Source organism: Euleptes europaea, chromosome 2 (genome assembly GCF_029931775.1).
Source record: "Euleptes europaea isolate rEulEur1 chromosome 2, rEulEur1.hap1, whole genome shotgun sequence".
Classification (NCBI taxonomy): Eukaryota; Metazoa; Chordata; class Lepidosauria; order Squamata; family Sphaerodactylidae; genus Euleptes; species Euleptes europaea.
This window is the reverse complement of record NC_079313.1, coordinates 24248716-24270735: the sequence shown is the minus strand read 5'-3', so window position 1 is coordinate 24270735 and position 22020 is coordinate 24248716. Positions and strand designations below refer to the sequence as shown.

General features: G+C 44.2%; 1 protein-coding gene across 1 annotated transcript in view; it reads right to left on the bottom strand.

Moving 5' to 3' along the window:
- Positions 1–22020, bottom strand: part of COP1 (COP1 E3 ubiquitin ligase) — a 198609-nt gene that overhangs the window by 138142 nt on the left and 38447 nt on the right. The window contains exons 7-11 of the mRNA XM_056844706.1: positions 15830–15889; positions 12183–12259; positions 4279–4336; positions 2423–2537; positions 1892–2027 (exon numbers count right to left, since the gene is read on the bottom strand). Coding sequence (XP_056700684.1) covers positions 1892–2027; positions 2423–2537; positions 4279–4336; positions 12183–12259; positions 15830–15889 — 446 coding nt within the window. The remainder of the gene's footprint in view (positions 1–1891; positions 2028–2422; positions 2538–4278; positions 4337–12182; positions 12260–15829; positions 15890–22020) is intronic.

Genomic DNA, 22020 nt, shown 5'->3' with positions numbered 1-22020 from the left:
CGTAGTCTGGGGAACAGTCCAAGGTCATTCACAGTGAAGGCAGAGTCCGAGATATCAATACAGGCAAGGGAAGTCCAAGGCGTTAGTCAGAGCCAGTCCAAGAAATCAGGATACCAGGAATCCAAAGGATAGCAGGGAAACAAGGCCGGTACACCAGGAGGTTGGTGACAAGTTGCTTGCACAACAGCCAAGCCTAACTGATGGCTTAAATCCCTTCCCCTGCTGCTGTAGCACAGCCAGCTGATGCTGATGAGGCTGAGTTCACAGGTGGTGCTTCAGCCCTGCTCTTCCTCATCACTGCTACTGGGGAGGTTCCTCTGTAAAGCCTTCAGTCTAGCACTCCTCCGTCTCTGCTGCATTGCTAGACGAACCTGTTTTCTTTTCTGCTCCAGTAGCCTTGGCGAGGCCTCTGGAGACACTGCATGTTGCAAGGTATCAGGTCCAACTGGAGTCCTTGAGCTGGCAGGCTGCAGGCATGGTGAGTCATCTCCTGACTTTGGCCGATCCTCTACTCTGGCAGGCTGTAGGCCCTGTGGTTGTTCCTGTGGGACTTCTGCCTGAGGATGTCCCTCTGTTCTGGCTTCTACTTCCTCTTCGTCAGAGGAGGTCTCTGCAGGCTGACTCATGACAACAGCCTGCTTCCAAGTTTTCAAACACCACTAGAAATAACAGAATGGTTTGGTGCAGGTAGCTCTCTATCCACACCATGTCTAAACCTTACATCTCATGCAGAGTGCTATGCTTATTTGTTTTAAGGATTACAAGTTCAGCTCAAAAAATAAACACACTACACCTGACCTCAACATTAAGGCATTCGTCAGTATCAAGTTTGCTATCCTGTAGCAATAAATCCAGTCTATCAATGTCTTTAGGATATTTAAGCATCTTAAGAATTCAACAGCAAGACATTCTGAATATTGCAGATATAAGAAAAGAGGAGTCCCCCAAGGTTTAGCTTTTGTCAAGAGGAACATCTACTTTGCTAGAAGTACAGACATATTGGCACTCAAACAGATGCCAGCAAAAGAACAAGTTTAATCCAAATGGTGAGCTGTTAAGGAATGGCTAAAATAAACTGCAGCATTTCATTCTGCATGTTAATTTTATTTAAAAAAATTATACTCCAACGTTATACAAGAGCTAAGTATGAGTAACACTACCATTTACTGGTGGCTAATTTCCATAATTCAAATAAAGGCAGCTCTTTAAAACATTAAGACAGAATCTAAGATTTTACGATTAAAAGCGCACAGTAAAGCTTCCATGCCAAAAATCAGCTTCACCTGAAAGTTACTGTTTCCCCAGCGCAATTCAAGAACAACACAGCAGCCTTCTCACTGATTACATCTTTTCCTCTGTTCTACTCACAGCAAGCTCCTGCCGCTGAGCCAGTGCTCAGTTTTCCAAAATATTACTCCAAGCCAATCCTTTCAGCCAGGGTATTGAGGAAATTACTGCTGTATTTCCTGAATTCAACAATCACGTCTATATTTATCAGCAACCAATTGCAGACCAGTTCTTCACTCAATATTTGTCAATGGTCAAGGTAGGAATTCCCGTAAATCGAAACAATGAACACTGTAAAAAAGGGTCACAGCCAATGAACCAGCTCTCTTAATGGTGACAAATGTCACCTTATCCTTGCAACTTATCCTTCTGAAAGCATCTACACATCTGAAAGCATGTGTGAGAGGTACATACCAGTCATCACTGGTGAATGTATTATGCTGTGGAAAGAATACAAACAGCAGACATTACTGGAAATATTTACCTATACAAAATCTTGGGAGCCACAGGACAGCATATTCAAAAAAGAACTTTAATTTTAATTGATCCTATGTAGCTACCAATTTATCACAATAATGAGTATTTAAACATGGATATTCATTACCTGGACACTATGCTGGATCCATTATAAAGGTCACTAGCATACGACAGTGTTGCCAACGGCCGGACAGAATTGTAACGCGTGAACTTGGACAGACATTCCTGAAATTCATCCAGTTGACTTGAGGTTCTGCTGTCGTCTAGATGACATAGAAGCAAGTAATTGAGGGTTTTAAAAATGAGAATATGAAAAGGTAAATACAGTTTCAGACTACTGCAAAAAGTAACATTTCCAGTTCCCGTTTCAGGAACCTCTCATCCCAAATTTACTTTAAATGAGTTTTTGCAAACAGCTTTGAAAGGGGCAATTTATGTAGTACATCAAAATCTATGTATCTGTGATATGCGGCAGTATACCAACTATACCAGTATAATTCAGAGGCAGGATGATGCCTGTAGTTGTCAGTCTGCCTACCTAGAGAAATCACTGCTTGCCCTAAGAGAGTGGCAAACTACCATACCAGATTGGGAAAAGATATTGGGAACTAGAGGCACATTAAACACTGCACTTCAGTCAGTAAGTAACATGTTCTACCTGATACTCGAGTCATCCTAGTAGAAAAGTAGCATTGTTCCAGATCTTCGAAGTGAGCCGTAAGCCTCTTTCTTCTTGACGCCAATGTACTGTTATACCATGGCTGCTTTTTAGTCTATATGAAAGGGAGGGGGGAGAGAGTTCAGATGCAAGTCACAGACCCCTCTTCAGGTTTTTTTGGCAGTTATGACAGCTCAGTACATAAACAGTATTTAGATGTCATCCATTTAAACAGTATTCAGATGTATAAAGAAACAGAACAGGTGATACTGCTTGTACCTGCCTTGTATGACACTCCCATGTGACACACTGAAAAAAAGATTCATTTACCTGTAATTCTTGTTGAGTGAAAGTAGCAATTATAACAAATCTATAGCTATGCCTAAGGCGTATGATTCAGAAACTGAGTACTAGAGAGTCACAGTTCACAGCACAGACCATACAAAAGCAACTTTTCTTCAACTATTATATCACATCCTCATACGAGAAATGCCACCTGACTGCCCAAAGCTGGAGTATGGAAACATTTAAAAATTTCTATCCCAAGAAAACTGTGCCCTGCAAAATATTTCAGGCTCCCTTTCACACAAAGCTAGTTCTTCACAGCATGTGTCTGAGTTCTTGCACTGTTATCTTGAACTCACCAGCACAGATTCAAAACTGAAAACCTGACTGCAGAAACTCAAACCAGGGGCCTTGTTTCATTTATTTATTCAGTTTATATCCCACCCCTACAACACTAGACTGGGCTTGGGGCAGTTTACAACATATTTCAGCAATTAAAACATAGCAATTTGCAGTTGAAAAGTTCTCCAACGACTGCTAAAATTCAAGTGGTACCTTTAAACATCACAATAGCGGGGTTAACAAAAGGGAAAAGAATAAAGGAAGGAAAAAAAAACAAGCAGTCTCAATAAAGGAAGGGACAGGGATTAAGAATAAGTACATCTAAACAACTATAACTAAAAAAGACAGGATGGGAAAAAGGAAGGGAAGGAGGCCAGCCAAGATGGAAACCGTCGCTGTCCTCGATCACAGACCTGGCAGAACATCTTGGTCTTACAGGGCCTGTAGAACTGCATTTACTCACAGGTCCTGGTCTCATTAGAGAGAGAGTTCCACCAGGCCAGGGCCAGATCTGAAAAGGTTCTGGTTGAGGACAGCCTGATACCCTTTGGGCCAGAGACCACCAGAACCTAGAAGAGCCACATGTGGGAGATATCTGTATCTACCCCAGAATAAATTTATAGATTGTACAATTGCCCACTCTAACAATGTCAATGTCTACAGTAGGAGGATGGACTTGGCAACCAAATGCAATTACATGCAGCCACTGAATACAATTGTCAATGCCAACTGCTTGCTATAAACAGAGGTTAGCAGAAATGTAACACCTCAATTTCCAGCAGAAGCCATTAAAATCAGATTCAACACTTTGAGACAGGACTAGCAGTTTTACAAATACAACATAATTTAACATCCCAATGGAAGGGTGGTTGTAAAACTGTGCTGAAAGTTTTTAGTATCTGAATCCATATGGACTTTAAACAGGGAATGCCAGGTTCAGAAATAATTTTGCATAGTCTTTTAAATGGCAGGCACCAATAGATACTGGGTGCTTACATCAAAGCCTACCTATAAGTTTTCTAGGCAAGGTTCAAGTTGTCTTGCCTCCTCACTCCCAAACTGATTTTGTTATTTTTGTCTTATTGTGTAAGCTGCCCTGAGCCCAGCCTTGGCTGGGGAGGGCAGGGTAGAAGACTGATTGATTGATTGATTGATTGATTAAATAAAAAACAAATAAATGGGAGAATCCTATTATTCAGCTTTGTACATATCAAGGTATATTTCCTTACCTGGGAACTGCCACTAAATCCAGGAGTCTGGTTGTATTCTGTGGAATCAATAATGCTACTGAAAAATAAAGATGAAAATAAGGGCGTGAGAAGGTTTGTGTGTCTGTAGAAACTCAAAAGTCTTACTGCATTCTGGCATTTGTGCACTCCCAAATGTGGGACTGCACAGAAACATGACTGATGTCAACATGAGGGTTTCATTTGTTGAAAGGACAAATAGACAGGAAACATACAGCTGCACTGTTAAGCAATAACATCTCTATCAAGTGTTGAGCTGTGAGCTGCATATGAACAGGCATAGACGCCATTTGAAGGAGGCAACAGAAAATAATACACTGATTTTTGAGAGTATGCAAACAGAGGTTTAAAGCCACCTTTACAAACAACCAAGGAAAAACCGAGGCCATCAGACTCTCTTCTGTGGCTACTGTACGCATAATATCTAGTTAAGAAAAAAGCCTGCCTTGGAAAACAAATTTGAACACTTCTGCTTTACACCATTTGTCAAATGTAGCCATTACTCATATGAAAATGCAAAAATATTAAGTTGCATCGCCAGCAACATGTTTCAGCATGTTCTAGTACACTGCACAAAACTTTTAAAATATTTTTTCTTGATGCGCTGAAGACAAATCTAGCACCGGCATCGGAATAGATGAGACTGCCCATGGCAATTCATCAGCTGTAACAAAATGTATGCTTATTTAAAGAGTTGTTAACAGAAGCCTTCCATGGAAATGCAGAAAGCCTCCAAACCCCCACTGCATCTTGAAGGAAGGCTGCATAGAATCAATCAAGGACCTGGAAAAATGAAGCATTAAATGGAAGCAAAAAAAGAGTAGCTTGCCCTTAAATAAAGCCATTGATACAAGCAGCGGGGCAAAAACAGTGAGTAACTATGTCACAGGTTAAAATATATTACAGGATAAATCCTGCATGGGCTAGACAAAAGCTTAAGATTACATTATTTTAAGGTAAATAAGGATGGCCCAGGCTAGCCTGATCTCGTCAGATCTCAGAAGCTAAGCAGGGTCAGCCCTGGTTAGTCTTTGGATGGGAGACCACCAAGGAATACCAGGGTTGCTGTGCAGAGGAAGGCACTGGCAAACCACCTCTGTTAGTCTCTTGCCATGAAAACCCCAAAAAGGGGTCGCCATAAGTCGGCTGCGACTTGACGGCACTTTACACACACACACAAAAGGAATATGCTATAGGGAGAAGCTCATTTCTACTATCATTGAGAGTTTACAAGCTTGTAAAAGATACCCTTAACTTTTCCTCACATGGAATCTTAGCATTAAAGCCTTCACAGCTAAAGAATGGATGCCAAGAAACATTGCCTCTGTAGACCTAACCACCTTTTAAACACATCAGTTACACAAATATTTTCAATGCAAATACTTCAATCACCAAAAAACGTATCCAGCTATGCATCTGCTATGCATTTTCGCATGTCGTGGCTGTCATACATACCCGAATACTTGCCGGGGATTTAGTTTCATCCGGTTTCTTTCTTCATGTTCCACCACTCTCTGGGACTTACCAACAGCAATGATGGAATGGTACATTTGCAATTTGCCTCAGGGAAATAACATTCCTTTCTAACCATTTATGAGACAGACGGATATGTAGAGAAATGTTTTTCTCTTTCAGTGGAAGAGAGCATCCTGGAAAGGACAACTCCTTCAGTTGGATTCAGCAAATTTTCTGTCTTTGATCTTGCCTGTGCCTCTCTTTAGCAGGCCGGGAAAAACTAACATTGAGGGGAAGGGGGACTGAAAGATGGAAATGAAAGGTCTCCTGGTAGGAGTCCTTGCACCAGCTGCACTCCTTATTTGTTGTGTTGATCCTCCAACTGCTTGATAGTCTTCAGCATCACCGTTGGACTCATAAACATTGCTGTCACACACAAATCTCAGAAACTTCCTACACGACTTGTGGATAGAGACATGGAAGAATGTGTCCTTTAGGTCAAGGACTGCAAACCACATATCACTTGAAAGCAGTGGCAAAGCCTCAGGGAGTGAAAGCATCCTGAACTTTCTAACATTCATGTGTTTATTTAACTCCCTCAGGTCCAGGAAAGTAGACTTAAATGACCTTCCCGAACAGTAGGACTGACCCTGCCTGGAATAAGGACTGGTCTTATAGGAAGGAGCAGCCGATTGCTGGGTTACTCCTAGAGACTTGATCAGTTGTCTTTGCTTCCTACGGATGTGGAGGATCTCGTCTGTCTGTTCGTGAAACAGCGCCTTCTCATCTGAGATCCTCCACTCTTGCCTTAACATTTGGTGTTAGTGTAGAGGACAGCAGACAAGAGTGGTGGTACAATACAGTGCGCGAGGCAATGGCTCTCTCCATGGCATCCTCCACATGGCGCACAGCACTGAGCTGATGTTTGTCCAGGAGTTCCTCTTCGGTCTACAGGACCTTGACAAAGGTATGCTTATCATCAAGCAGAGCATCTAATGCCACTGATAGCTTGTCCCAAAGCAAAATTTGTTATCTGCCCATCAGGGCACTAAAGTTTGCAATCCTACAAGACAGGGCACTTGAGGAGTAGAACTTCCTCCCTAAATTATAGAACTTCCAACCCTCTTTGTCCATCGGAGACAAGTGGGTTCCAGATCTATATTGGGCCGTGAGGACCTCTGTGAGCAAGGAGTTGGCCTGTGGGTGCTTATAAAAGAACTCTGAGCCCTGACCTCTGACTCAATACAGAGTCTTGATTTTTGGGTGGAAGCATGAGCAGAGGCTGGCTTTGACCAGGTAGCCGTGGCAATGACCTTGATGCCCTCAATCATGGGGAGCTGCATGGGCCTGGGGTCTGAGCTATACAGAATCCCTATGATCGGATCCGAGGGCCTCGGATCTGACACCACAGTCTCCAATCCCAGAACCATGGCCATTTGCAGAAGCTGCTCAGCGTATGGCTTCACATCCTCCGTTTGAGAGAACAGGGTGGGATCGTCCACCATGTTGTCTGGCGATGGAAAGGAGGTATCATCCAACCTGGTCATTCTCTGGATCCAACGGCGAGTCAGGAAAAGGATGATCCGGAGCGCGATCCATAAGCGAACCCGCAAGAAAAATCATCTTGGGAATACAGTTGAGGAGAAAGGGTATGCTCAACAGCTCAAATATGTCCTCTCTCCACGGCAGCAAAAAGAGAACTGAGGGAAGAGTGCTCCCCTGCCCCTCTGTCATGTGTCCTTTGGGTGGGAAAAGCCCTTAGGGCAGGGGTGGGGAACATCAGGTCCGGGGGCCATTTAAGGCCCACAAAATCATTTGGTCTGGCCCTTCATGGGTCCTGCAAGATCTCTAGCTCAAAAGGATCTAAGACCGGCGATCCGCCCTCTCATGCGGACAGGAGTAGCCTCTACTCAAGGTGGATGAGAGGTTGTTTTGCTGAGAAAAGGAACCTTTTCCCCCCTTGCAGAAGAGTCGTTAGCTATGGAGCTGCTAGGACCGCCCAGGAAATTGTGTTAACCCTTTCCCACTCAGGCTGTGGAGAAACATATTCCCTCTGTACTACAAGAGGGCTGGGGGCGGAAGTGGCGACAATGGTGGGGTTAAAGGGGGCAGGGCCAGAATGGGGGGGCCAACGAGTTCTTAGCCAGTATGTCCTCATTTCACCCCTGCAGGCGGAGGTAGCAGGAGCTGGCTGTAGAATTCGGCCCTGACCATGCGGAGAGGAGGCAACTCTGGCGTGTGGCTGGACTGCTATGCCCGGCTGGTGCAACAGACCATACTGTGCCACCAGTTGGGCAAGTGCGCCACTGGTTGGATGCCTGCCTGCTTGCCCGTGCGAGGGGGGGTCATCTGGGTCAGCTGCCTGCTTGGGGCTTGGTCGGCTAATTTTTAAGTTGATAATTTTGTATGGCCCGCGAATGATGTTATAAATATCCAAATGGCCCTTGGTGGAAAAAAGGTTCCCTACCCCTGCCTTAGGGCTTGCTCACGTACGAAGGGGAGTGCTCCTTTCAAAGCTGATCCTTCAAGAAGCTTTTTAGTCTACTCTTCGTGACTGGCCTGCACATGCGCCTTCCCATGTGCCGCACAGAAGCCGCAACAATGAACATCTACTGTGCTGGCTTTCAGAAGGTGCTGTAAAACAGTTTTATTGCAGAGGGCCCTCCCTTCAATTGATTGTTGAATTGCCACTTAATTTTACTGAATAGGGAACAGAATGCACTCCATTTTACAGGCATCCTTTAAAGCTGGCCAGATAGCCAGAAGAGTTAGCCACTGCTGGAGCCAGAGGGTTTATGACCTGTGGCTCAGGTTGGCCAAGGTATTGCAATCATCAATGGCAGAACAATTTGAGGTACACTGCAATCAGTAAGAGACCTGATTGACATCCAGAAGTCCAGGAACAGACCACAGAGGGCCCAGGAGGAGACGTTCATCTGACATCAACAATCAAGACCTCCAGGGCAAATTTTGTTCTCCTGTTACCCCTACAGGCTGAATGGGAGCTTCTGAATTGGAAACAGCGATCCTTGTAAAAGAACCATATGAACCTGTGGTGACTTCATCAGATCAAAACAGGCAGCTAGGACCTCCTTGAAGGAAAGGGGTGATAGCTAGCTTCCTTGTGAAGAGCTTTCACGATGTGGAATACTGCCATTCTGAAGCATTGCTGGGCCAGAAAATCCATTGATAAATTTGCACATTCAGTCCTTTGGGACTATGACAATCAAACAGATACTGCAGTACCTTGCACAAGGTGAAACAGTCTGATCAGGGGAACTATGGCTGCTTGCATTCATTCTGTGGTCCAAAGCAACCGCATTCTTTTCACCCGCATTCCTTCTTCTGTGGTCCAAAGCAACGGCATTCTTTTTACCCGCATTCCTTCTTCTTTTTACAGCATTCCTTTTTCACCCTCAAGAAAGACAGCATGAGAGACCAGGGCTAGTACTAGGCCATCTGTAGTTGTACCTTGGGAAGTGTCCATGGTATCTTTAGGCAGGAAATAACATTTCTTTGTAAAATTGGGGTCCTCTCTTGCCACTAATGGATTCGTCCAATCTTTAAGTTGGTTATTAAAGGACACAGGAATATGTGGTCTTTACTGCCCCCCTGTGGGAAAATCTCAGCTGTGCCTTTAGGTTTAAAAGACGCCAGCTGCTGATGGGACTTCTGCTTGTCCTGAGAGATAGCTGAAGCATTCTAATTGCTTTGCTAAGGAGGATGGGAACGAATCAATTTGAAAAAACCTGCTGAAGGAGGAATCACTGTCACATCCTTCTTTACCAGACAACTTATCTTCCTTGCCTGAAGGAGCTCAGGAGATTTCTGATTAATCTCCCTAAATCTGCATTTCACTGGAGTCTAGCATGATGGTATCGCTATTCCACAGAGAAGGGGTTGGCTTAGAGAGTCCCCCCCAAATTCACTGAGGTTGCCATTCCCCAGAGGTGCTAAAGACTGCAAGAAGCACTCCCCTTTTCCCTCATTACCCCGGGAAGGAGTATTTCCTACTTCCATGGGGATGAGAATCCTTTTTTAGTGTAGATTATCAAGCCTTGTCCACTTGCAGCTCCTTCTCTAAAGTTTCCTTTCCCTTGTAAAAAGGAAAGGCATTAGAGGTGAAGAATCCATCCCCCTTTCAAAAAGGAAGCCAATAATGAGAGACTCGAAAGAAAAGACTTCTCCAGAGCCACTGGCAAGTTATATTCTTTCTGTAGAATCAGGAGCAGAATTGGGCAGTGCTTTCACCCACCCAAGGGACTGTCTGTCTTACTTCCAAAAGTGGATGTTCTCCTCCGCTAAGGAAATTTACTTCTTATCCCAGCATCCAAAATATAATGAAAGAAATTCCTTATAGGGATGTCCTTTATTTGACTGAAAGAACAATCACTGTAAACTCGATTATCTCCTAACATTAAGGTGCCAATGTGAATTGATGGGACCAAGTAGCAATTTGAACTATGTCCACATTACAGAATGATTCTTCCTCCCAACATAAATTTGACATTAACTGTAATAAACATGGGTCTGAGTAGGTAGGGCAGAAGAAAAAGAATGTCAAAAATAATGGCTGACAGCAACTGGTAAGTATTGTACAGAGTTCTCCAGTTGGTTAGCTGGAGATTTCATAAAAGCACAAGCAACACGTCTTTCTAAAGATCTACTTACCTTGACATCGACTTATGTTAGCTACAGCTATATTACAACTGTCCAAGTACAGATGAAAGAAATGGGATGGATCCAGCAATCTGTGGACACAAAATCCATGGACTTTCCACATTCTACTTCCCCCAGCAATCCCTCCCAACCCTGGGAAAGGGTCCCAGGACCCAGGCGGACTAACAGCAATGAGGTTTAGTAGATGGTGCTGAGGTGGAAGAAAGGGGTAATATCACCATCTGTTCTTTCTTCTGCCAGTCAGTGTCACTCCACTGACAGAATCAGGCAACAATAGAGACTTCATCCCCTTTCCCCACCATACTGCAACCACCCAACTTGCACAACATAATACATGTGGGTCTTGTAACCCTGAGAATCAACTTTCTCAGTGCTGGATGGGACGGCTGGGGGATAGGAACATGGGGAAGATACACAACAATCAGTGCCTCTGCGGAATTCGACCCATTGTTATACTGTTATGCATTAAGCCATCAAAGGAATCTGTTAGTGAACTACCACTGAGAAAGCGACATGGACTAGTAGAAAAAGAGCTGATTTTTATAACCCCCGTTTTCTCTACCTTTACGAGTTTCAAAGCAGCGTACAATCACCTTCCCTCCCCTCCCCACAACAGGCACCTTGTGAGGTAGGTGGGACTGAGAGAGTTCTGAGAGAACTGTGACTACCCCAAGGTCACCCAGCAGGCTTCATGTGGAGGAGTGGGGAATCAAGCCTGGTTCTCCAGATTAAAGTCCGCTGCTCTGAACCACTACGCCACTCTGGTTCTAGAGGATTACGTGGGCTTCGTAGAGTTAGATGGGTGCCATTGTGGGAATGTACATACAGGTCAAGTGTACTTTTAACACAGAACAGGTCAATATCATTCCAATAGTAATGAACTGTACATGTACCTTGCAACAATTGTAATCAATACACTAAAAGCGGCAATTCATTACCCTGCTACAGTGAGTTGCCCTTCAGTTAATCTCCACATTCTCCCAGCATCTTCCTCTGCAGCAGGCAACAGTCTGCAACTATTCAGCAAACTATTCAGCGAAAAAGAGCTCTCGCTGCTTAGAGAAGGGAGAACACAATCCTTCCTTTGTACTTTGTTGTGACCATCCCCAAGTCAAAATTGCAACTGGCAGGCTCTTGCTACCAGACAGTATAGAATACAACCTGCCTTGGCAGATGAGGGCTTTTGTTACCTGGCAAGCATATGGCTTTCATTTGCATTCCTCCCTATAGTGGTACATCACACAATGAGAACAGTGCTCACAGATTGGTACTTCAAGTAAAGCAATCAGGCAGGAAGGATCAAGCATTTTTTCAAAAAAATTAGCACTGGGCCATGTGAATATTCATTCAACTTGTATATACAACAAGCAAAGAGAGTAGAAGGCAATTGCTACCTATGCAAACTATCCCAGTCCTTATTTGTATAATTACATTCAACTGTACAGCAAAACCTATTTCAGCCCATCAGAGACCACAAATGTGAGTACACATGCTTTTCCTGACTAGTTTAACAGAAACTAGACCTCATTTTCTTGAGAAAGTTGGTGAATACAAATAATAACGCTATTTAGCTAATGGACATTTATAAGGAGTGCTTCAGACAAGCTTGCTTATGGAAGGAGGATCAGTGTACTGGATGCAACCATCACAAAGCAAGGGGGAGAAAAGAAATATTGGCAGCATAGCAAGTTTATCGTTTTATATATTATGCGCTCCGTATCACACTTGTCAATAAAGCAATAGATTAGTACCTGTGTGAAGGTGAGGGAGCTTCAAACTGAGGCACGGTGCTGTCCTCGCTGACTGGTGAATACAAGCCACTCATTTCCTAGAATACAGAGTCAAATTAAAACAGCTACATTAAAGTAATATTTACTTTGTTCATTTCTGCTCCTCTTCTTTTACATATTTCTAGAGTTCTCAGAAGAGTCCCACATATTATTTTGTCCTTTCATGTTGCTTACACAGCTGAGACAAAGAGCTGGCTGTCAGATCACTTTTTTTCTTTACCCAAAAAGGAGGCTGGGACTAACTGCTCCCATCTAAGCCTCTAATTGGTCTAGATGGAGAAAATCAGCTGTTGTCTCCTCAAGGCATCAAAATGTTAACAAGCTTGTAAGATTATTCGCAGGACAAGAACTCATATATAAGATGACATGTTTGTTAGATATACCAAGTCCATTTCACCTACAGTTCAGTAATTCTGAACCACCTTATTAACCACAGCAAATGTTTACAGTTGTCATCCTCTAATAGCTACATACAAAAAAAAAAATTCTAGCAATAAAAAAGCCTCTCAGGTAGCTCATCAGATGGACAGGTAATACAGAAACGCTTATATTTGCCACAGACAACCTACCTTCTGTTTAATCATGGGTTTCAGATGGAGCCTGGAGGTTATTTTGCGAGTGTGTGTGTGTACGTGCGCACACACAAAAGAGCTAGCATGAAATACTAAGACAAGATAGCTAAGTATTACCCCATTTCCTCACTAGATGAGAAGTGGACAATATTCAACTATCTAAGGCTCCTCTACATTCACCCAACACCAACAGTATAGTCCCTGTACAGCTGTGGTATGAGCATGAATTCCAGACTCAAAGGGACAAAAACAATCACATAAGTTTTGCCAATCAATTACTGTCAGGAGAGAGGGACCCCACTCGGTACCATATATATACTGTAGTCCTGAGAGCTTATAACTTATTGATGGAACTCTCACACCACTGCAGGAATGTTTGAAAAAGGGCCAAGTAATAACCAAATAACCTATTTTATTGTTTCCACCTGAATGTTCCCCTTGGATAAGCCCTCAAAAGTTTCACACCAAATAAAAGGCTTTAGGGTGACTTCCTTTCCTGCTCTGAGGGAAAGGCACCTTGGAAACATTGGGTGATTCCCATTGCATGCTCAAGGAAGGAAGACCAAATCTTCCTGTCTTCCTTGGCAAGAATTGCCCGGCTAACTCAGTTTCCGTCCTGCCTCACCGGGGAGAACAGCTTTGAATGCGGTTCTGCACTAAGATAATTTCAGCTCTTAGGAATTCTCTTCTTAGCTCTTTTCATCACCTTGATTTTCTCCTGCACTTTACCTCAGCAGCTTCTATCTCATTTTATTCTTTGATGCTAATCTTTCCCTCTAAACTTGCTTCAGTTTGTTTTGCTCTCTCTTCCCCCTCCCCCGAATCAGCCCTCAAAATGGCTACCAGAGGGGAAGAACCTCAAGAATAGATTTCTTTCTGGGGAGGACCCTGAATCAGGTCTCCTCAGTTCGACCGGACAAAGTGAGATTGAGCCCTCTGACAGCTGCAGATGTGGTCTCTCAGAGGTGCACAAGGACAACAAGCCCAGCGTGCCAAAAAGATCACGGCCCAGTGAGGCCTATAAAAAAGGCACAAAAAGGGCCCAGAACAACAGAGCAGCCCCTCGATGGCCCGTCCAGCCCCACAAGGTGAGGAGGGATCTCAAGATGCAGAGGCGCAGTCCTCATCAGCTCAATCCCTGCCGTGGGTTGTAGTAACATACTCCCCCCCCTTCTACTGAGGATGCGTGCAGGCAGCCAGTAACCCAGGTGGAAGTCATGCCCACCGTCAACATGGCACTGGAGAAACAAATACAAGCCTTGCAAATCCTGCAGGCTTCTGCCTCCTTCCCTCTTCCTATGGGTCCCCTGGGAGTTTGCCCCTGCACCATTACCCACCATGGGAATACTTTGAAGAGGAATCTCAATATGTTTATGGGAGGTCTGGTAAACAATGGCTGACTAAAGCAGCAACGGAAGGCTCCTTTGCAGGGGCAGGCCCCAGTCACCGGGATGACTCCTCCTCCTCCCTCTCATCATCATCAGAGTCTGGAAGGGGGGAGGGAGAGCTTGTATCTGATGAGGAACCTAAGGTAGTGGAGGATCAGCAACTTAGACTATTCGCTGCTGAAGACTACCAAGGACTTGTGTACGCCCTTCGGATGTACATCAGACGTACTCTGGCATTAATAAAGTCCCAGGTTGAATCCCCGACATCTCCACTTAAAGGGACTAGGCAAGTAGGTGATGTGAAAGACCTCAGCCTGAGACCCTGGAGAGCGGCTGCCAGTCTGAGTAGACAATACTGACTTTGATGAACCAAGGATCTGATTCAGTATAAGGCAGCTTCACGTGTACTCAGGAGATCTGGAAGCTGGACGCCTTCTTCATCTCCTTATTGACACCAAATAAAGGGAAGAAAATGTCCAGAGCTGCCCTAAGCTATGCTATACACCAGTGCATAGTACAAGCCTATAGGTCGAGTAACGTTCCTATCCCAGAAGAAATTACGGCACGTTCGGTGTGCAGGAGGGCCACCTCGGCTGCATTTGACAAACATGCCTCAGTAGAGGATGCATGCAAATTGGCCACATGGTCATCCATTTCAACCTTCGTGAAACATTACCAGGTAAACACCTTTTCATCTGCAGATGCAACATTTGGGCATACAGTATTACAGCATGTAATGGAGAATGAATAGTTTCCCACCCGATAACTGGATGCAGCTCTTGGAGATCCCAACATTTCCAAGATGCCCTTCCTTCAGAGAGAGAATGGAAGATTACTTACCGTGAAGGTTCCTTCTGCTCTGAGGTAAGTAGGGCATCTTGCCCACCCAAAGAAGGAAGTGATAATGATAGCTATGCCACAAGAACACTAATTGGAATCGAGTTCAAGAAATGAGAAACAGGAGAGAAAGAGATGGCACTAGCCCTACAAATCTTCCTCTATCTAACTTTCTATTCTGTTGTGTTACGTTCTATCCTTAGTTTCCTCTAACAGTCACTGTATTTTCTTTTACATGCTATGTTGACTGTCTCTTTATGCCTTTAGTCACTGTCTTATAATTAGCTTGGAAAGTTTTGAAACTGAGCTAGCTAGCCGGACGATTCCCGCCCAGGAAGACAGGAAATGAAGATTTGGTCCTGCCTCTCTGACCATGCAATGGGAATCACCCACCGTTCCCAAGATGCCCTTCCTACCTCAGAACAGAAGGAACCCTCATGGTAAGTAATCAATGTCCCATTTTCCCTCCTCCTCTCAGAACGAGCCACCAAATGCTATTACATAGCTCCCAATAGTTCACAAGAGCTTTGCACGGAAAACAAAGTCAGCAACATTATTTACGCACCCGTGCAAAAACGAATACCAAAAGTTAACTAATCATCTTGAAAGGTACACAAGTTTTTTTAAAGGCCCTCATCAGGCAGAAAAACTGAAGTGTTCAAATGAATAAATTAACCAGAAAGCTTAATCTGTTCATTTTCCTCATTACTGAAGCAAGTGCCATAAATCTCGCACAGCGGCTCACAGCAAGCCAGACAGCTTGATGGAAGTGAAGAAGTGCTTAAGTTGCTACAATGGCTGAGTGTCTCACCTCCACTCGTTTAATATCTTCTTCCAGAACACTCAGCTCCTTCTGGATCTGTTCCAATTGCTGTGATGAAAAAAAGGACAAAAGAAATCTGAGCCAATTTGCACTGGCAACACCACCACCACCATAAATTAAGTCATTTTCTTTTTGGAAAAAAAAGAAAAGAAAAAGAAACACTCTAAATTAGAAAGCTACTCATTTCAGGTAGTTACTATGCAAAAAGTAATACGTATGCAGATATGCATTAAACAGATGGGCAAACTGCATTAAAAATGTCACAAGCTGTGAAATGATACAGGCGAGAACATTGTTTCTCACCCTCAGTAATAAATAGGCTCCACATTATTAAACGTTAATACTTTGCACTCTTAACATTCACCATCCAAGATTTAAAAAACAATTATGCCTCGAATAATTAGCAAGGCTCCATTAAACCACCCGACACTTTTACAACCTCAGCCTGTGAGATACTAGCAGATATGTAAAATAAACTCTTTAGCAAAGAAAGCATTTAACTCAAACCATGGCAGGCAACCTCCACCACCACTCAATGAGCAACACGAGCAAAAGGGAGCCAGACCTGCATGTCATGCCATGATATCACTTCTAGTTTTGTTCCTGGAAGTAATGTCATGGTGTTGCACAATGCTCCAAGAATTTACCAAATCTTAATCCCGACAAAACAGTGGTGCTACTGGTGAGGTCCGACCCAGGAAGCGTGTTATCTCCTGTTCTGGATGGGGTTGCATTTCCCATAAAGGAGCAGGTTGTTCTATCTACACTGGCTTCCAATATGCTTCGGGGCTCAATTTAAGGTGCTGGCATTGACCTTTAAAGCCCTGTACAGCCTGGGACCAACATGCCTTAAGGAATATCTCATCCCATATGAACCTACTTACTCACTCCGGTCATCCTGAGAGGATCTGTTTTGGTTGCCCCTACAATCTGAAGCTAGATGGGTGTCAACCTGAGATAGGGCCTTCTCCATCGTGGCACCAAAAATTTGGAACTCACTCCCCAGGGAGATTCATCTGTCTTCCTCTACAGGTATCTTTTGCCAGCAGGTGAAGACTTTTTTGTGTCACCTGGCATACATCCAGTAATGGTTATAGGCACTCCTTCCAGTATTGTTTAAGTATTTTAATTGAATTGTATAATGAACTGTATTTTTATTGATTAAACGTTTTAATGTTTCTTATGTGTGCCGCTTTGTGGACCCTCATTGGGTGGAAAGACAGCATAAAAATGTTTTAAATAAATCTCTATGGTGATACCATTTTCAGCAGACTCCACACACACAGCTCCTAAAAAGACCATTTCATGTTAAATATTGGATTTGGATCTGACAGATCTGTTGTGCTAACATTAGTGCTTTCCTCCAGTGCAAGGAGCATCTCCCTGAGACAAAAGTCCCTGCATGGGATAAAACCCACTGCCTTTATCTTCTTATTGTGAGTAGAGCCTCACACAGAACTGTTATGAACACTATGACCTACCTGAACAGGGCAAATTATGAATAAACATATTTGTAACTTCAAAGGTTTTACACGCAAGGTATCAGGTCATATTAGCATTTTAGAGTCAAGCCACCAGATGGAAAAAATGGAGGGGGGGGGGGTTTTCCCGTGGCAACAAAATTTCTTCAAGTTTTACATCTCTAGCCATGATGCTGCAGGATCACATAAGGAATGCAGAATGTGATGGAGGAGACAGAATTAAGCTACCTGATAATCTGAACTTGAATTTATAAAGAATGATTTATCCATGACAACTAAGAAGTTTACTATGCCAATAAAGGTGTCTTAATCTGACAACTAAGAAGATACGCTTGAAAGTGTTTGATAATGCCTACTGAAACCTCAGAATCCATAAGGGGTGTTGAAGGGTCCTGGTGCTTGAGGGTCCTGGTGCTCTGGACCCTCCTATGACCATCAAAACCACAATTAAATATAGCAATAAAATACAGAATGACCCATGTGTGCTAAGTATGTTTAACTGATAAAGGTTGCAGACCCTGGTTCCAATGGTCCAAAGACATGAGTTTCACATGTCCCAAAATGCTCCCATGCACCAGTTGTGCTGTTCAGGTGACCTTCTTTCACTGCCTTCAGATCAGTTTGCCATGCAGTAGCCAGAAGTACAGAACTCTCTGTTGCGGGGCTCATTCTTTGGAATGGCTTGGTGGAATGACTTCCAGAATGCACGCGAAAACATTTTATTTCAGAGAACTTTTTTCGGAAAGTAAAATAACTGTTGAGAAGCTATTGTTGGAAAGGCTTGGCTAGAATTTGTCTGTGTAAGTTTTAACTCTTTTGTCCCGCAACTTGTTGTCTTATGAGCCACCTTGAGTCTTACAAGAAAAGTAGGATATGTGTTAAATACATAAAATGGCCATATACTCAAAGCCACAACCATGGCTCAAATATGAAACGTTTATATTACAAGCACCATAGCAATACTAGCATGAGACTGACAGGAGAAGTGCACTGGCTGTTTTATGGTTTTGCTGGATTTTTTTTCTATCAATAATTTTGTTTTCCATAGACTTTACAATGCCAGGGACCAAGAGTTGCTTTGATTCTTCATTGTCCTTACAACTTTCCTTTCTCCATCTTTTTCTGTTATAACAAGAAGATTAAATAAGTTCTGTTGAAACCAGTTATACATCTCAAAAAGAAAAAAAAAGAAAGCCGCACTTATAATAGTCACTTGATTGCAGAAGTGGGGGGGTCGTCAAAGAAAGGATGGAGCAAGCCAAACCCTTCCGTCACTACTGCACAAAGTGCTTATGGGGCAAAGAATTCAAGGGAAAGTTGTGGTATATTTTTGTGTGTACTGAACACAGAAAGATGATTTTCCACTTTCCAATAACTGCTGCTAGAAGAGTTTCATACATTAGACACAGCTTGTAACCCACAACCCCCTCTGCATTTTCTAACTCAACTACAGTTTATACACAATATATTCAGATAGTGGTCCCTTTCCTGTAACAGCACAAATAGTCCCAAACTGAACAGTCATTTATTTGGCATAGAAAGCAAAGCAGGTTTGCAGCTTTGGAAATGCCAGGCTGGGGCTGCAAGTTTTCCCAGTTTGGGAGAGGGGGCAGGGAGTGCTAACTGATTCAAAAATGATATTCAACTACACCACCGTGCGAGTAGATTCATGACTGGTAAGAATGGCTACTTTCCATACTCACCATAATTTCTCCCAAGGTTTCAAACGATTACCATATAGCTGAATGTAAGCCGTAGGGGTTGGGCACAGGGTGCCCTTCCACTATGCAGCCCAGGGTGCCAACAGTCCTGTCACTTCCCACAGCATGGCAGTCTGACCCAGGACGGGCACCCCAGGCCTACTGGGTGGCCAACCTACTCCTACTTCTCACCCTCCATGAGGAGGGCAGGACAGCTGGCTGCTGTTCATCATCGTTACCCCGCCTAATGGGGAGAGGAACAGTCAACAGCAGTGGTGGCTTTCCACCACTGCAGTGGGAGGACAGGCACCATCTTCTTGCCTTTCTGCAGCCCAGTAGGCAGCAAGGAAGGTAGGAGGAGGATGCACCCTGCTGCCAGGGGTCAAAGAGGGCATGCATCGTATTCCCCTATGTTCTGTCAGGGGGATGTGTGTCGAGGACAGGTGCCAGCTTCTTGCAGCAGTGCAGGAAGGGCAGTAGTGCAAGCATAATTTCCCCCTCCCCACCACCATCCAGGGGAGGAGGAGGATGGGCGCCATCTTCTTGCCTCCCTGTGGTACAGGGGGGTTGGGCACCCAAGCCGACGGCACTCAAATCCTTGGACTGGCCCTGGGTCCCAATCATCACCTTTCTTGCCTCTCCTGAAAAGTAACTCCTGGGGGTAGCAGCGGCTTCTCAACATACTGTGGGGTGTGACAAGAGTTCCACAGTAGGAACAGAGAAGAGCATTCAACAAAAATTGCCTTGTCCTTTGTACAAATAGAAAAAAGTGCCCTTCTGCTCAAAGACGAATTTTAGATCCAAAGCTTTTTTTTTTTACATTTTAGTCATATATGGCAACGTTTTACAAAAGTAATATTAATTTTAAAGCGTTTCAAAATACTGCCCAAGCTCTTGTGTGTGTGTAAAGTACCTTCAAGTCGCAGCCGACTTATGGCGACCCCTCTTGGGGTTTTCATGGCAAGAGACTAACAGAGGTGGTTTGCCAGTGCCTTCCTCTGCACAGCAACCCTGGTATTCCTTGGTGGTCTCCCATCCAAATACTAACCAGGGCTGACCCTGCTTAGCTTCTGAGATCTGACGAGATCAGGCTAGCCTGGGCCATCTAGGTCAGGGCTGCCCAAGCTCTTAACCAACATCCATGTTCCTTCGCAATCAAATTCTGCAGTGGATGAAGGAACAGGTCCATACATGTCTTGTATGCCTGCATCAGCTAGTAAGGTTTTCCTTATATTGCCATAAATCAGAGGGCTAGAAGCTTCAGCATTCCTTTTACAAAAGAAAACTAAGGGAAGAGGCCTGGAGTATTCCCCAAAGGGTTCAGGCCGCTGCAGAATACAGCTACCATTTTACCCCTCAATGCAGCCATGAGAACGGAGCCTTGTTTACTCACCGTAAAGGCTCCTTCTGGTCTGGGTTGAAGGGCATCTTGTCATTTGCAGGTATTATCATCACATGCCCAGGGAGGCAGGACTAAACTTTTTTCTTCAGCTTCCTGTCTCCCTGGGCGGAAAACCCAGTTTTCGGACTCGCCGAGCTAAATGAGACAGGTAAGTGCACACAGCCAACAAGAAACAACAATGTACTTATAAAAAACATGAACTCCTTGAACAATAACACATAAGGACAACAGGTAACTATTTGGATTAGGAGAGATGGCGGGCATAGGGAGCATCCTGTACCACCCCTGTATTTTGGTAAGCTGTATTCTTTAACCATTTTATCTAAAATATGAAGCTAAGTCTTGGATCCGAATGGGAGGGCAAGATGCCCTTCAATCCAGACCAGAAGGAGCCTTCATGGTGAGTAAACAAGGCTCCGTTCTCGTTCTGGGTGAAGGGCATCTTGTCATTCGCAGGATATCCAAGAGCTAGAATATTTGGGAGGGATCTAGGACTTATCCAAGATTGCTGCAGAACCCTTCTACCGAAGGCTGCGTCAGCAGAGGCCATGGAATCAATCTTATAATGTTTTATGAACGTAGAGGCTGTTTTATGAACATAGAGGACCAGGTGGCTGCCCTACATATTTTGTCTAGTGAAGCTTGCCTCGTGGGAGGAGGTGGTTGCTTGCTGAAGCAAACAGATCCACCTTGGACTGGCCAAACCTCTCCATGATTTGTCTGAAGACAGAGGTGTTGAGGGACCATTCACCCTCGTCCAGTACCTGCCGACTCAACCAGTCGGCTTGGAGATTGAGTACTCCGCTGACGTGTTCTGCGGAGTGACAACAGGTTCGACTCAGCCCATAATAGTATGATCTCCGCCTCCTGATGAAGCCTGGATGACCAGGAACCCCCCCCCTGCTTGTTGAGATATGCCTTTGCAGATATGTTGTCTGTGCGAACCAGGATGTGTTTGTGCCGAAAGGAATTGCTCGAAGTGTGTTAGAGCCAATCGGATCGCTCTTAGCTCTAGAAGGTTTATGTGAAGTTTCTTTTCTCTCAAGGACCAAGGCCCTTGAGCTACAAGGTTCTGACAGGTAGCTCCCCACCCTTCTAGACAGGCATCTGTATAAACTTGTATCTGATCCTCTATCACAAAATGCATTCCCTTGCTGAGGTTTCTGCTCTTGTACCACCAAAGGAGGGAGTGACGGAACGCTAGGGGGAGAGGAATTGACTTGTCCCTGCTCTGGGTGATGAGGGCCTGATAAGGTTGTAATAATCTCTGAAGTGACCTCGAGTGGAATCTGGCCCATGGTACTGAACTGAGACAGGCTACCATTTTTCCCAGTAATTTGGCCAGGGACATGAGTCTGCCCTGATTGGAGCTGATCGTGGTTTGTACCATGGATTGGATTTTGGGGATTTTGTCCTGTGGGAGAATCACTAAATTTCTGTGGGTGTCTAGGATAACCCCCAGGTGTTCTAATCTCTGGGATGGTGTTAGATGGCTCTTCTCCATGTTGACTATAAAGCCATGGTTGGTGAGAACCTGAATCACTCTGGTCGTGCGTGATAACGCTTCCTCTCTGGACCTCGAGCAGATAAGAATGT